At 41.7% G+C, this 17712-nt stretch overlaps 1 protein-coding gene across 2 annotated transcripts in view; it reads right to left on the bottom strand.

The window, feature by feature from the left end:
* The window catches only part of dok5 (docking protein 5), a 277194-nt gene that overhangs the window by 72643 nt on the left and 186839 nt on the right, over window positions 1-17712 (bottom strand). For both annotated transcript variants that reach the window (XM_033041578.1, XM_033041577.1), the window contains one exon: window positions 2565-2700. In XM_033041578.1, coding sequence (XP_032897469.1) covers window positions 2565-2700 — 136 coding nt within the window. The remainder of the gene's footprint in view (window positions 1-2564; window positions 2701-17712) is intronic.

Raw genomic sequence — 17712 nt, 5'->3', positions numbered from 1 at the left:
AATGCAAACTTGAACTTGAGCTTGATCTTGAACTTGAAGAGAAGATATTCAACCAATGCTGACTACAAGGTTCAGTAGTCGAGATTTTGCACTGGCTCAGTCCGAGCTCCAAGCCATTGTTGATGCTTCCACTGAAGCAAATGAGGGGAAGGGCTTTGCACTGAATGACCAGAGGACAAAGATCCTCCACCAACTTGCCCAGGCTGCACCACATTGCACTTCACCAATAAAGGATCACTGCAAGACCATGGAAATTGTGGACCATTTCCCATATCTCGGGTAGTATGAGAAATCTAAAGGCAGACACTGACCACAGTGTTCAATGCACCGGCACAGCCTTTCCTCAATTAAGTAAAAGGATATTTATTGACCCAAGAACTCATGCCAGGAGAACAAACTCATGGTCTACATGCAGCACTAATCCCTGCCCTCCTGTATGCCACTGATTCCCAGACTACCTAAAGCTGGATCTTAAAGTACTGGAAAGATACCACCACACTGTCTCCTCAAAATTCACCAAATCGATAAGTGTACGACCTTCAATGTCCTCTCCCCAGTGTTATGCCCCTAGTCATTCTCAGCCAACTGCATTGGGCAGGCCACACTGTTCATATGCTTAGCTCCTGATGACTAAAGCAAACATTTCATTGCGAGCTCTACTAAAGGAAGTGATTAGCGGGCAGACAGAGGCAATAATTCTGGGATGTGCTGCATCCTAACGAAATGCAACGGTGACGCAGCGGTAGATTTGCTGCCTTACAGCGAATGCAGCGCCGAAGACCCGGGTTCGATCCTGACTACAGGTGCTGTCTGCACGGAGTTCATACATTCTCCCCGTGACCTGCATGGGTTTTCTCCGAGATCTTCAGTTTCCTCCCACACTCCAAAGACGTATAGGTATGTAGGTTAATTGGCTTGATAAATGTAAAAATTGCCCCTAGTGTTAGAATAGTGTTAATGTGTGGGGATCGCTGGTCAGCGTGGGCCCTGTGGGCTGAAAGGGCCTGTTTCTATGCTGTACCATCCCAAAGTATTGTTTATATGGTGTCCTTTACTCTTTATTGTGTAGTGTATGATTATTAGCTGTTTTTCCTCTAGTACTGTACATATTATTACCCCCTTAATCGGTTGCAGTGGACAATCGGTAATAACGAACACCATCTTTCCCCCCATCTGGTCTGTTTTACTGTAGTCTATATTCTCCTATTGTCTACATAGTAGTTTCATTCCTTACAATGCAGAGAGCTACATGTATATTCTAAATACCGTATCTTTCTCTTCCCTCCACCTAATGTGTTTATGTTTAGCTTGATTGTATTCATGTACATATTAAATTATTTGATTAAAAATCACACAAAACAAAGCTTTTCACTTTGTCTCATTGCATGGGACAATCTATAATAAACCTAAACACCACAGCTAACCATGTGCTACCTTTATATTAAACACAATTCTTGCTGAATTTTCATACACATAGTTGCTATAAATATGCAACCACATATTAAAACAAAAATGAAGGGAGCAATAGTGACAGATTTGCACTTTCCTTACAACATGGAGAAAAAAAACTAATTATTGTGATTAATTCAACAATTGTTAAGAACATTTGCAAAATCACAACCATAGTGGTAAAAAAAGCATGGGAAAGACTTCAATTATCATGATACAAATAAAATGTTAAAAAATAAAGCTTTATTATGCAAGTTGCACAAGGTAAGGCAAAGACTTTTTAAAAATAGCATATTTTCATTTTTTTCATGAATGTTGGGACACAAGGACCCCCGCTTTAGTGGTTCAAATTTTGGATTATATAATACATGTCACTAAGAAAAAGAGTGAAAATATTTCAAAAGAACCTAGACTAGAAGATTCTCTCTAAAATTCTCTGCGACATCAGTCAAGAGATATCCTGAGATGTGGATAATAATTGCAAGGGGATATATAAATGCAGAGCATGCTGTTTGAGGGATCCAGCTAACATAATTCTGATTCCAAAAAGTGAAGAACATTAGTCAGGTCATTATATCAGTTTAAATAAAATACATGGTAATCATAGAAACAAAGGAAATACTTGAATTTTAGATGAGTTGTTCCTGACTCACAACTGACTATAATTTCTAAGCATATATAAAAACTCTACTGAATGGTCTTTCAGAAGATTGATAGTGTTTTAGGCAGGATGGTTTTCAGATGTAAATCTGCATTAAAATGTGTGTGGTTTAATAAGAGAGTAATTTCAATGGACAGAAATATTGGGATATGCACATTAGTGCAATAGACAATAGACAATAGGTGCAGGAGTAGGCCATTCGGCCCTTAGTGCCAGCACCACCATTCAATATGATCATGGCTGATCATTCACAATCAGCACCTCATTCCTGCCTTCTCGCCATATCCCCTGAATTCGCTATCTTTAACTCTATATAGCTCTATCTAAACACCAGCTTGTAAACTGTGCGATAGCAGAAAGAGATACAATGTAAATGAAAGAAGACAAGAATAATCCTCGGGGTCCCTTGTCCGCCCTCATTAACCAGTGAATAGACATCAATAGTTGCACATACCTGTGAGTTTTTCTCCTTCTGTAGCATCTGTTCATGTTGCTCAGCTATGGCCAGCGCAGCGGAGTGAACCTTCAGATAAATTGCCTCCCCTTCTCTCGTTTGAAACGTAAATAGTCCTTCTCCCGTGTCACACATTCTGCCAAAAATTAAAATAAATGTCCATTCAGTACAGGTTAGTTTTCAAAAACCATCTATACTGTTGGACATCAGAAACATCACACTGCATTTTCAAAACTTCCAAAAGTATTGGATTAAAATATCCTTGTGGGACATTGTGGCTCTTATGTATCTCCTGGTGCTAGGAACACACTGAGGTTGCATGGCAGCACAATTGGTAGAGCTGCTGCCTCACAGTGCAAGATACCCGGGTTCAATCCTCACCTCGGGTGCTGCCTGTGAGGAGATCTTCCTATGACCGCGTGGGTTTTCCCCAGGGTAATCTGGTTTCCTCCCACATCTCAAAGATGTGCAGTTTTCTAGGTTAATTGGCATTATAAAATTGTCCCCAGTGTGCAGTGAGTGTATGGGAAAATGGGATAACATAGAACTTGTGTGAGCAGATGGTTGGTATGCAGCCGAGGGAATGAAGGGTCTGTGTTCAAGCAATATCTCTCAGCTAAACTAAAAACTAAATCTCCAGCCTTATCACAGGGACAATGACTTTCTCTTCCAGCATTTGTTCATTCGACATTGTGGCCAGCAATCTGATGACAGCGTTTGTTCTCCACTTGTTCTGTATGCAGAGAAAATGGATGAGACCTCTTACACTTCCCAAGGCTGCTGTCCTCTATGAACTTACAGGACCAGTATGTTAGGAAATGTGCCCAGACTCAATGGTTATTCAGAGTCAGAGGAGAAGGTTAGATATCTGATCCTCTCTTTCTTCCCCCTCCCCATCAACCCTTTGCCCCTGGACTAACTGTAGAAATATCTAGGGGTATTTCATATGCTAATGGGCTGGATACTAAGTACATTTCACAGCTTATCCCTCGAGTTTACACCAGGTAATGGTGGCATATGCAGCCTGATTCCATTCATTTATCTAGGAGGTGTCCACCCTCATTTGAAAGATAAGTCTACATAAGACTTTTATGTCTAGTTTGATGTGCCTTTCGTGTTTTAATTCATTAGCATCAATTCAATATACAATACAATACAATAGGGTTTATTTGTCACATTGCACATAAGTGCAAGTGAAATGAATATGTCAGCAGCGGTACAATTATAAAGAACACACACAAAAACACAATAAAAATTTAACATAAACATCCACCACAGCATTCATCACTGTGGTGGAAGGCACATAATTTGGCCAGTCCTCCTCCATTTTCCCCTGTGGTCGGGACCTCAACCCTCCGCAGCTGTTGCTGCGGGCGTCTAGATGGTAAAAGGACAAGGTACAAGTCCAGGTAAGTCCAGAGTCGGCTCTTCCCCACTGGAGACCGCGGCTTTAAGTTGGTGTAGGCCGCAGGCCGGTGGTCGAAGATTTAAAGTTTAAAGTTCCCGCCGCGCCGCAGCCAGAAGCACCGCAGACCGCAGGGCCGGCGGTCGAAACTCCCCTCCAGGGGTGATGGTAAGTCGCCACCGCGCCCACGGTAGAAGTTGGCCGCGGGCCAGCAGTGATGGCTTATTCTTCCCCCGGGTACCCCACGAGGGATCCCGGGCTGCAGACGCCACGCCAGCTGGAACTGTGCAGACCGCGGCTTCAGGCTGCCCCGGGCCAGCGAAACGGAGCGCTCCTCTCCAGCGAGCCCCAGTGAGGGCTCACCCGCTCCACGCCGAGAGTCCACGCTGCGCCCGCCGTTGAAGCCCCAGGCGCGTCTCCGGGAAAGGCCGCCCGATCCTTGCTGTTAGGCTACGGGGGAGGCGACCTGGAAAAAGTCGCCTCTCCATGGAGGAGGTGGCCGAAACGGTTTCCCCCTCACCCCCCCACACCACCCCCCACATAAAACACACAAAGAACCATTAAAAACATACTTTAAAACATACTAAAAAAAAAACTAACGCGCTGCTGACAGGGCTGCCGCCATTGCAGCTCCCCCACCGACCCCAGTGCATTTTAAAATGAAATTGCACTTAAAAAAAAACCATTTAAGTCTATTGAATAACTAATTTTATTCAACTCAATCCCCCAAAAAGTGTAAGAAGACTTCTGACAGCGTAAGGCAAAAAAAATGTTGTGAATGGAGTTATTGGTGTTGAAATGCTGGGCACGTACTTGGAAAGGACAGAGTAAGGAAGTACACATTGCATGGTAGAATATTGGAACCTCAGAGTGAGAGCAGCAAACAAGCATCAAGGCTTCCAGTGACTAAAACTCCTGTTGACCATAGCCATTTGTTTCCTGTAACTGACTTTGATGTGGATCCAACCTGTCACTTGCCCTTGGATCCCTAGGGCTTTTTACACTACTGTTCAGTCTGATGCATGATACCTTTTAACCTTCAATACCTTCAGCAAGACCTTCAGTAACATTACTGTAGACTAAATTAAATGTTAACCACATCAGCTTTCCTTATTACCTCCTTAAAAAGTATCAATCTAGTCTGGTACAAGCTTCCCTTGACAAATATATGACAATTGTGCTTAAACTATGCCTTTATAAATGGTGGGTTAAATTGTCATTTAGATGTTTGTATTTTCAAATCATACACATACAGAATTATTAGTTATATATCCAAAGATAGCAATGCTGAACTAGGATGTTTTTCCTTGCAAATCTGCTCACCTGTGCAGTAATATTATTATCATTACAAAACAAAATGCTATACTCCCACTTTCCTCTGATTTCTAGTTGACAATACAAGGGGTTAGTGGCTTCTTCTAAATAACAAGCAATTTCAGGAAGATTATGACTTTCTGTGTTTGATGGTCAAATTCTTTAACTTTCAACATCAGGTGCATTGCTCCTGCTGATGTCATAGTGATGGTGCTCAAGGTTAATACAAACCTCAAGGACAAAATTCATAGTTGCAAATAATTGAATATTTCATTACTGTCTATAAAGGTTCTGCCTGCACGCCCCAGTTCAATTATCCCCTGCTGTTAACACTACGCTTGAAGATGACACTTGCCTTTGACCTGCTGCTTAGAACATCAAGAGATATCAACCTGTTAACATAAATTAGATGGAACATCAAAATACTCCCTGGTAACATTTCCATTATTCTATTCCCCTTTGATGAGTAGTTATATATTAAACATAAAGAGTTCAATGATTAATGCAGTTTCAACATTTTCTCTCCAAGAAGCTGGTCTAAAGACACATGACAATATTATAATTATGCAGGTTTGCTCCTGGAAGATCTTATGTCAAAACATTATGTGGTTGTAAATCCCATCCATATAAATGCCATAATCTATGTTCGACGGGTTACTTCATCCTTTGAATTCCTGTCCATTGGGATTAGCCTGGCAGCAGAATCTACTTATTTTACTCGCCTTAGAGCTATTGGTAATAGGCAGTTATTAAACGTAGGATTTAGGCTTTATGGGGCTTGTGCAGAATATTCAACTTTGCTTAGACAACTCGTCATACTGTAATAATTTTGACAACTATTATCATCCATCAGAGGGCGGTGGAGGCAGGTTCTCTGGATGCTTTCAAGAGAGAGCTAGATAGGGCTCTTAAAAATAGCGGAGTCAGAGGATATGGGGAGAAGGCAGGAACGGGGTACTGATTGTGGATGATCAGCCATGATCACATTAAATGGAGGTGCTGGCTCGAAGGGCCTGCTCCTGCACCTATTGCCTATTGTCTATTAGCTATTGTCTATTTTGTCCAGCAAACTTTGTTAGCCAATAATTACATTTTGTACTAAATACATTAATTTCTCAGACATTAAAAAATTGTTTTGCTACAGAATAACAAAGGAATTGATGATGTATAAATACCACAATGTGCTTATTTCTGGGGCCATTAATGTTCAGTTAATAATAAGCAAATACCATACACATCCAAACAATATGTAGCAATGTGAATGAGATTAATATAATTTTCCTACAAATATAATAATAATAACATGTTTGAATATGTTTCAATATCATACATTTGATGTTTATATACATAGGGAAGCTGTATATCACAATTCTGTTTTCTTTTTCTGTTTCTCTCCTTAAAGAAGGCAGTATCTCTGGAGCACATAGTCTGAGTATTGTTAAAGTCACCATCCTCACATTTTGTATTTACTAGTGTAAAACTGTGGCAGGTATGGGACAGCATTATCCAAACCAATGTCTGGCCATAAAACACATCTATCAACAATAAATCTTCAGTTACCAGTCATAAGATTAGTGTCTGCCTTGAAATTTGTATTTACTTTTCCTAGTCTCAGGCAGGTATGGTCATGTGTAAGATTCCAAATATTACTCCAAATAAATTAGTTGGAATGAGTGGGGATAAAGCTAAGGTATGGCTCCTCTATGGCTTGATATCAAAAATGTTGTGCTTTTCCCACTCATCAGGAGAAGCTAATTAATTTATTGAAAGTAAAAACCATTTTCAATTCGATTAAAAAGTTGGGTCACTTATGAGGATGTTAGAGCTCAGGTACACTTTCAACATAATGAACGGCCAAGACTGCCTTCACTGTGTACAGAGCATATACACTAGATAGGTTAGGAAGACCATGGATTGTACAACATTTGTAACTACTGAACCAGGCCCAGTCCTCAAAACGTTACAACAAAGATGTTGAATAGAACAATCAGCCCGTGGGAGAAATGATTAGGTTGTCCAACAAGTACACTTTTGTCAAGTTTTCAGATGGGAATTGAGCAGAGACTATAACCATAGATTTGACATCAAGGCATGTGAAAATGAAGGCAGAGTTTGTGAAGTGGTGTTTGGGATGGGGGGGTGACAGGCAAGGTAATCTTGTAAACTGTCACAATTTCACAAATTATAGGAGTAGAATTAGGCCATTCGGCCTATCGAGTCTACTCCGACATTCAATCATGGCTGATCTCTGCCTCCTAATCTCATTTTCCAGCATTCACAAGTTCACAATGTGGCAGCTTCTATCTCTCCTTACATTCCACTTACTATGGCCATTTACTCCTTTTGGAGGATTCACTCGTGACTCCAGTTACAGAGTATATCAAAGCTAATCTCATTCAAATCAGTCCATGCACATCTTGTTTTGCGACTGAGTGTGTTAAATTTCATAAATTTATATTCTGTTTGAAACAAGTACATTACAGGCAGCCTCGGCACACTTGCCCTTGAGTCCAGTAAAAGTTACAGTCTAGTAATGTTGATGATTTTCAGAACTAAAATCCATGTTAGCGCTCCTGAATGTAAAGTTGCAAACTCAAATTACAAATTGACAAAACCGATCCTTGTGTTTATATCCGGAAGTCATTGGTATCGGTTTATTCTAGCAATGTGCACCAAGATACATTTTTTAAAGTTTGTTTTGTGCACTATCTAGTCAATTTTTTACCTTATACAAGTGCAGATTAAAAATGTGCAGGGCCACAAAGAGAAAGGTTGGGAGATCAGTACTACACCCTAGCTTATGTGTGATCCATTCAATAGTCTGATAATAGTGGTGAAGAAGCTTTTCCTAAATCTGGTGGTACGTTCTTTCAAAATTTGTATTTTCTGCCTGATGGGTAAAGGGAGAAGGTATAAGGTCTTGATTGTTGATTATGTTGACTGCTTTCCCAAGAGCGTATGAAGTTTAGATTGATTCATTAACAGAGAGGGTGGATTGCATGATGGACTGGGCTACATCTTCAACTCTGCAATTTCTTGTTATCTTGGGCAGACCAGTTACCAAACCAAACTGGCAATATGTTCCAATAGATTGCCTACAGTGCAACAGTATAACTTAGTAAGAGACTGTACAGACATCCCAATTGTTCTTAATCTTCTAAGTAAGTAGATGCATTAGTGTGCTTTTGTGGCTGTGGTGTCTAGTTTTAGTTTAGTTACAGAGATACAGCACCAAAACAGGCCCTTCAGCCAACCAAGACCTCACTGACCAGTGATCTCCGCACATTAACATTATCCTACACACACTAGGGACAATTTCATATTTATACCGAGTCAATTAAACTATAAACCTGTACATCTTTGGAGTGTGGGAGAAAACCTAAGTTCTTAGAGAGAACCCATGTGGTCACGGGGTGAACGTACAAACTCCATACAGACAGCACCGGTAGTTGGAATCAAACCCGGGTCTCTGTCGCTGTAAGCGCTGTAAGGCAACAACTAACTACACTGCTGCATCATGCGCTGCATGTCAATGTGGTCGTACCAGGACAAATTGTTGGTGATATTTATACCTTGGAACTTGAAGCACTGCTTCGATCTATACTTCAGCACCAGAGAGTGCTAACTCTAACACCCTTTTTCTTGACATCAATGACGTCTGAAGAAGGGTTTCGGCCCGAAATGTTGCCTATTTCCTTCGATCCATAGATGCTGCTGCACCCGCTGAGTTTCTCCAGCACTTTTGTCTACCTTCGATTTACCAGCATCTGCAGTTCCTTCTTAAACAAATTCTAATCCCATTTGGTTTCTGCTGAAATAATAAAGTGGTTGCTGATCCAAAAAATGGTCACTGGAATTTTTATAACTTTCTCTGAATTTCTTCATGAAGATCCTTGTAAATCCTCTCAGTAGCACACATTACTTTCCAAAGACACTGAATTACTGCTACTGAAATGTATGTGCTCTCAATTATTAGTGCAATATTTTTCACATTGAGCTGTTTAACTCGTAAAGCAGAACCTGCTATTCAGCCTCAAAAGATCATTTATCAGATTATCCATGAAATAAAAGTCAGGAAGATACTTATGAAAGTCATTATATCTAGAGAACATCTACCTCAGAGTTATTTTATGTTTTGTTATTTGCCACATTGGAAATTCACACATCTTACTTCATAAAAATAACAATTGATTGGGAAGCTGATAAAGTATATGGGTTAAAAAAAATAATCAGAACTGACAGTGGCAAGTTGAAATGATTTATTAATCTGAAGATGACAGTAAAGCAGATACATTTTCAATTTAAATTCATCTCAAGATTTCTGAAATCCTGCTGCTTTGGCAGGAAGTGGCAGAGTGGTGCAGAAAGTAGTTCCACTGCCTCGCAGTGCCAGAGACTTGGGTCCAACTTCAGTGTGGGTTTTCCGCCAGATGCTCTGGTTTCTAACCATATCCCTGACATATAGATTGCAGGATAATTTGCCAAGATAATTTGACTCGAGAGTGTAAGTCAATGGCAGAATCTGGGTGGAGTTGATGAGAATGTGGGGAGAATTTTAAAACAGGGATTAGTGTAGGATCAGTATAACTAGATGGTTGGTGCAGACTCAGTGTACCACTGTTTCACTGCTGTAGTCTTCAATGCTTTATGCTTTCTTAGACCTTTCTTTATTTCTTTGCAATATACAGTATATATGAAACTGAACCAAGAAATTAAATTACTTGATGTTTAAACAACAGTAACCCCTAAAATAATGCCAATGTCACAGTATTTGTTGTACTTCTTTCGATTTACTATTGAAAAACAATTGAAGTTCCTCCCTGTTGCTGAAGGCAAGTTTGAGAGAAGTTAAGTTGGAGTAGTGATTTTGGTTTGACAAGGTTTGTGTTTCTAATGCCTTTGTGCTTTGATGTGGAAAACCCTTTACCCCTAGAAATGAGCTACAAGGCTTCTTGAAATCTACCAAGGTTGAGATCTTGAAATCTTTTCCAATGTTGGCATTAACAACACTCATTTAGCTTTCAGACAACATATTAAGGTAATACACTCAGAAAGATGCAACAAAATAAAGGAAGAAAAAGTAAATGGGAGTATTCTTAATGGTCTCCAAAGGGAGCAGGGCTATGATTTTACTTCGGAGTCACGTGAGTGACTACGTGAAGAGTCCCGCCACGACGCATGCGTGTCATATCGCTTTCACGCTTGCGAAACGTCAGGCGGGGTGGAGCGTTCCCCCGCAGCGGTAAGTTTGAAACCGCGACCTGCAGGTAAGAAATTTATTCTGCGGTAGTTTTTGTCCCCGCGCTGTTTTTTCACAGGGGGGGAGCTGGACAAAATAGTGTCCACAAGTGCTGCGAGTGAAGCTGGTTGGGGAGGACCGCGAAATTGCGGGAGCCAGCAGCAGCTGAAGGCACAAGCCCTGTAAGGGATCAGCTGTGCCGACTTTTGGTCCCGCGCCGGCCAGAACACCACGGCCGGGCGGGAGACTATTCAAATGGGGCCGTCGACTTTCTGGACAAGTCGAAAACGGCAGGAGACGGGGTGGAACGGCGTTCCTCCGTAGCGACAATTTTAACCTGGACCTGCAGGTAAGAGCTACGGTCTTTTTTGTGTTTTTCCATGCTAATTACAGGTGGAAAAACCAACGGGCTGCGACAAAGCTGGTGGGCTAGATGGGATCAGCTGTGCCTGATGTCGCCTCCGCACCGGCCAGATCCACTCCACGGCAGGGCAGTAAGGACAAAGCTGGTGAGGGAGGACCGCGGAGCAGCGGGCAGCCAGCAGCAGCCAGCGGCACTCGGATCACCGATAGTGGGATCAGCTGTGCCCGATGTCGCCTCTGCACCGGCCAGATCCACGCATCTGGGCGGAAAGGCTAGGCACAAAAACAAACAAGGTCGTGGACTCAGAGGAGTCCGACTTTGAACAACCGCGGGCGGCCAGCGACCGAGAGCGCTGGAGCCGGATGAAGCGGTGTGTGGAGCATTTGCTCCATGTGACAGACTTCGGGAGATGGAGTCGGGTCACTGTGGGCCCTATGATAAACCCACAGCAGTACCTCTTGAAGGGCTGCACAGTGCTTCTACCTCATCAGAGGGGAGCACTGCGGGTCAGTTCTGGGCTGACCTGGAAGAGGGGTCCACAGAAGAAAAGAAAAGTGTGCAAGGGGTGCAGGAACAAGAGAACCTACTGGACTAATAAAGTGGACTCCAACAAACACTACAGCCAAAGACAGCACCCTACGCACCCACCAGCAGAACTGGTGAAAGCTCGAAGGCCCGGTATTCAAAACATGAGTCTTTTAGGCCATGGCCCAGGCCGGCCTTCTTGGAAGATGCGGGGACCTCCAACGCCAACCAAACCAAAAATCCAGACACCAACGCAACAACAGCAGCGAAGAACCTACAAGAAGTAAACCTGCCACTGGTAACTATGGAGGTAGGTGGGTCTGGTTCCCTACAAATACAGGGAGCATGGAGGTTGGGGGGGGGGGAGACTACATTCTCTTCTGAATGCATGGAGCATGTTAACAACCGATACTTACATCTTAAGCAGTATCCAGGGATATACAATAGAGTTTATACACAAGTACAGCCCTCCAGTTCAACATATACCGAACCGAATGTTCGTGCCTTCTGATAAAGGAAAATCAAAAGCGCAAGCTGAACTGGAGCGGCTTTACATAAATGGTGTAATGAGAAAACTCAACACGAACCATTAGAATTCGTGTCCAATATATTTATCAAAAACAAAAAAGATGGTAGTTGTCGCATCATCATAGTTCTGACAAAATGGAAACCTTTGTTACTGCTTAACAATTAATTTCGAAAGGTTACTTCATGGCCAGCTTCGATTTAAAAGATGCTTACTATTCAGTGCCTATACGAGGTGACCACAGATGTTACTTAAAATTCAACTGGATGGGCAACTCTGGCAGTATAAAGCACTACCAAATGGGTCATCAGCCCCAGGCTGTTCACAAAAATTTTGAAACCAGCCCTATCGTTTCTACGGAAAGGTAAACACATGGTCATGGCATATTTAGATGACATACTCATTGTGGGCAAAATTTTGGAATTGGCCAAACAAACTGTAACAGCCACAAAACAGTTATTTGAAAAACTGGGATTTATTATCCATCCAGTTAAATCTAAACTAACGCCTTCCACTACTATGGACTATTTGGGGGTTTCACCATTGACTCGGTTCACATGTCGGTGACTCTGCCTAAGGGAAAGGCTAGAGATTTAATAGAGGCTTGCAATAACCTCATTGACATCAGCAAACCATCCATCAGATTGGTAGCAAAAGTAATTGGCAAATGGTGGCTGCCTTTCCAGCCACACAATTTAGACCTCTACATTACCAAAACTTACAGAGAGCAAAAATACTAGCACTCTAAATTAATGCAGGTCACTTTGATAGACCTATGAAACTACCAATCAAGCTAAAATGAAATAAAAAGGTGGATAGATAACATCTGGCATTGTTCCAATCCAATCATTGTCAGTAACCCTTCCATGGTACTACAAACTGATGCCAGTGCACTTGGGTGGGGAGCCACCAATACCATCACCAACCGTGGAGGTAGATGGACTGCTCAGGAGGCAGCATTATTACTCACACTGGACATAAACTACCTGGAAATGTTGGGTGCATTCCATGGCCTAAAGTCATATTGTACTGGATCATATCACCAGCATGTTAGACTACAGATAGACAATACCACCGTGGTAGCATACATAACCACATGGGTGGAAACAAATCGACATCATGTGATAATCTGGCTAATACAATTTGGCAATGGTGTATTCCAGAGAGATATTTGGATATCAGCCACTTACCTAGCAGGAAGACTAAATTTAGTGGCAGACACCAGGTCACGCAAATTTAATGAAAACACCGAATGGATGTTGAATAAAAAAGTATTTGCTGATATTACAGCAATATGGAACACCAGATATCGATCTATTCGCATCCAGACTTAACCACCAGTTATCAAATTATGTTTCATGGGAACCAGACCCTGGGGCAGCGGCGACAGATGCATTTTCGCTGCATTGGGGGGGAAATTGTTTATTTACGCATTCCCTCCTTCCTGCCTCATCAGTCGGGTATTAAGGAAAATACAACAAGACTCTGCGTCTGGTATTGGTAGTACCCGATTGACCTACTCAACCATGGTTCCCAGTGGTATTAAACATGGTATTAGAACCATGTATCACCATCCCACATAGACCAGATTTATTGCTACATCCCATAACAAGGGATAGCCACCCATGCCATAAACATTTGAACTTATTAATTTGTAGAGTTTTAAAAACACCTCTACTACAACTGGGACTGATGGACCGAACAGTGAACATGATCTCAGCGGCCCAAAGACAGTCAACCAAAAAACAGTATCTGGTCTATATCAGGAAGTCGGCGATGAACTGCCATAAAAACAACATCACCTACAGAGACATGTACATCCCGTCTGTTCTGGAATATCTGGCAGGCCTCCACTATGATGAGGGGCTCAGTTACAGTGCCATCAACTGCGCCAGAAGTGCCCTATCGACATACCTATGGCAGGGGACAGAGCGTTACTCTATTGGGACTCACCCACTGGTAACAAAACTTATGAGGGGAATTTTTAATACTAATCCCCCAAGAACCAGGTACTCCCAAATATGGGATGTAAGTATTATCCTGAAGATGCTCAGGAATTGGTCTCCAGCAACAGCTCTGTCCCTACACAGACTGACATTAAAAACAGTCATGCTAATGGCATTGGTCCCGGCACAGAGGGTACAGTCACTGCATAAACTAAGACTGGACAACATGACTTCCTCAACAGAAAATATTACGTTTCATATCTATGAGTTAGTAAGCAGAACAGACAGGGATTAGCAGGCCTCAATATACAATTTAGGTCATACCCAAACAGATGACCGTCTGTGTATAGTAAGACATCTGTCGTTATACATGGAGAAAACGAAAATCCTAAGAGGCAATGAGAAGGCACTTTTGGTCAGCCACTAGCAACCACACAAAGAGTGACGGTCCAGACCATCTCAAGATGGCTGAAACAGGTGCTAACACAGGCTGGGGTGGATACTAATATTTTTAAAGCTCATTCCACCAGGGCTGCAGCTACATCGGCAGCGATACAGTTGGATGTACCAATGGACCAAATCCTCAAGGCAGCAGGATGGTCTGGGGGGGAAAAAACATTCCAATTATTTTACAATAAACCAGTAATGAAACCTGGAACGTTTGCAGAAACAATTTTAAGTTATGTAAATTAATTTAAACCCATAAAAAGGGGTTATAAATTTGTGTTAATAAATTTTATGATTTCAATGTCGAATTCATGTCCAAATTATGTTAACACAATTCCCCCTACAATCATCAAGGCAGACGTGATGCATGGACTCGTTTCCACGGCATGCAATCACAGAGCTTTAAAATCTTCACGTAGTCACTCACATGACTCCGAAGTAAAATAGTAAGATTAAATGAGAATTTACCAGTTTGAAGTTTGATCTGTATTTTATGAGGAGTTACGATGAGGGATTACGTGCCCTCCGCTCCCACCCTTGATCATATACTTAACTGGTATCTCTTCTCTAATCTTACTATGTTTAGTCATTACAGTTATCTGTGATTTCACACTGCTGCTTTGAAGAATGACACGCATGCGTCGTGGCGGGGTTCTTCACGTAATCCCTCATCGTAACTTCTCATAAAATACAGATCAAACTTCAAACTGGTAAGTTCTCGTTTAATCTTACTATTAATGTGGTTAAAACACACAAACCACTCTCTTTTATTAGCTGAGGCAACAAATATAAGAGTAGTGACGTTATGTCAAAACTGTATACAACATTAATTAGATCATACCTCGAGTTCTTTGTACAGCTCTGGTCACCACACTGTTGTAGAGCAGCTTGTACTGCAGAGGAAGCAGAGGGGTCTTATGAGGGAGTTGTCAGGATTCTAAAATTGTAGCAATCAGCACTAGGGTCATTTAGATATTAATTGGGGAGCCTGATTGAAGATGTTATTGCAATCTGTAAAATGATAGGGGACCTGACAGAGTAAGTGGAAGCACTTCCTTCCTTTGGCAGGCAGGAGAGAGGGGTCACAAAACAAGGCTTTCTTGAAGTAGTTGTTGGGATTACAGGGCAACAGTTATCTTTCAATGAGAGAGCGCAGGGAGGCAATTGAAAAGTGAGTTGCAAACACAAAATGCCTCTAACCAATATCAAAAAATGTGCATCTCAGGAAAATTATATCTGGCTAACTTCAGAGATCTGAAGAATGACAGATCTTATTAGCTCACTAAATAAACAGCTTTACCAAACCCAATATCCTCTCAAGCCATGTTATTTAAACTATATTCTTGTTTCTGACTGAGAATATTGACCCCCCTGAGACCTCAAATACTGGCATACAGTGGCCACAGAGTGCTTTATCTGGTACAATGGAGGACCTGGCATGGGGGGACCGCCGTGAGGGAGGGGGAAGAACAATGGAAAATAAGGACTCGGCGTGGGGGGTGGGGGGAACTGCTTTTGGGGAGGGGGAGGGCGAGGAGAAAAAAGGGGAACCCGGCGTACTTTGTAACTTTGTAACATTGGCTGCTATTTGCAAACCTTGTGCAGGAAAGCAAGGTGGCACAATTGACAATAAAGTATTCCATTTATCCATGAAGGCTATGGTCACCCTCATTTCCAGCATCCTGGCTTCTGAGTGATGCTGGTGATCGCTGCCATATCTTATAGTTTGCTGCATATTGCTTTATTAGGAAAGTCACTCCAGCTTCATACACAAGCAGATACTTCACTGGAGCATGTCTGTAGTCCCTTTGCCGCCAGGGCATGTATATGGTGGGTGCGACTCTTCCCCAGCCTGCCCAGGCCCATCTGAACTCCTTTCCCTACTCCCATCATTGCAGCATCCATTATTGAAGCAGCAGCAGTCTACCATGGCTGGAAGAGAGCCACGTATAATGTTCGTACGTTCCATTCACAGCCCCTGTTAAGAGTTGGAGTTGCAAACGCGGGTGCCATAATTGTGAGATCTTGAAATAAGTCAACAAATTAGCATGGCATTGCAAGGGGAAAACCAATTATGGGGCTGTTCGTGTAAATCAAAATCACAATGTTTACGGGGCTTTTAAGGACAAGTGTTTAGAGAGACAAACAATATAATTTTAATGCAGGTGAAATATAGTAGAACATTTTCCAAGCAGGCATGTCTCGCCTTCACTCTAGTTTTTATCTCGCTATCTCGTCGGGATTCAATTTTTCAGTACTGTTGTACTGTACAAACGGCATGATTTTGAATGTGAAGTAATTGGAAATATATCTTGGTAACTCCAGTACAGGGTGTGCAGATAGGAAAGGACACGTTTGCTTCATCAATCAACCAAATTATCTCAGCGGTGTGCAAAAATAATTATACACAAGGTTTATTAAAAGTCACCAGGTGATTTTTATATTCCTGTTTCAATAAATGTTTCCCTACAAAGAATCAAACAAAGTGACATCACTCCTATGTTATTACCTCATGAAAGTATTCCCAATTGAGTTCTGGTTTCAATTGATTGGCAGCTAATTCTGCAGACAATCATATTTCAGTGTTTGAATGAAAGATGATTAATTAGCCTTGTGCAAAAACCATAAGCTCTCACTCTTTGACAGACTTCATTTTTCAGACTAAATCAAAATAAATTCACCCAAGGGTCATTCATTCACCTCTGTCATTCTGTGATTTATGACTGTTCTACTTCACTTTATTTTCTCATTGTTTCAGTAGCTTTGAGAAAGTGCCAACATATTTATTGAAAGTATTAAGTGCAAATGCTAATGAATGATGATAATTGTGATCAAAACCATTGAAGATAAAGACCTTGTTTAACAATACATGTAGGAAGGAACCCCATTTTAGATCGATGTTGATCTTCTAGAGGGGCGCTTGGGACTGTGTGACCTTTTGGAGTGTGTCTGCTTGCACGAGGCTGAAGGGCTTGGCCAGGCAGAGACAAGGATCAAACCCGCTGATTTTCTCCAGCATTTTTGTGTACCTTCAAACCCATGGTGGTTTAGGTATCGAATATGGGAATTTGTTGTTCATTCTAAAAATAAAGTTTAGTTGTTTCAGTGCTTGAGTCAGTGTTTTTTCACTGAACTAGACTAGGGGGGTAAGCTTGAGAAGAGCGTATTTACATGATTACCTGGTATAACCATAATTTATTTTATTATAGTTTATTATATATTGTTTTATTTACTGTGCTTGTCAAGCTAGAGAAATGAGAATTTCATTGTTCTGACCCCATTGCTTATGACAGTTGATCACACTTGATTCTTGTGTTGTGATTGGAGGAACTGCAGATGCTGGTGTAAACCGAAGACAGACACAAAAGGCTGGAGTAACTCG

Source organism: Amblyraja radiata, chromosome 23, assembly GCF_010909765.2.
Source record: "Amblyraja radiata isolate CabotCenter1 chromosome 23, sAmbRad1.1.pri, whole genome shotgun sequence".
Taxonomy (NCBI): domain Eukaryota; kingdom Metazoa; phylum Chordata; class Chondrichthyes; order Rajiformes; family Rajidae; genus Amblyraja; species Amblyraja radiata.
The sequence above is the reverse complement of the archived record's forward strand: the minus strand, read 5'-3'. Positions and strand labels throughout refer to the sequence as shown.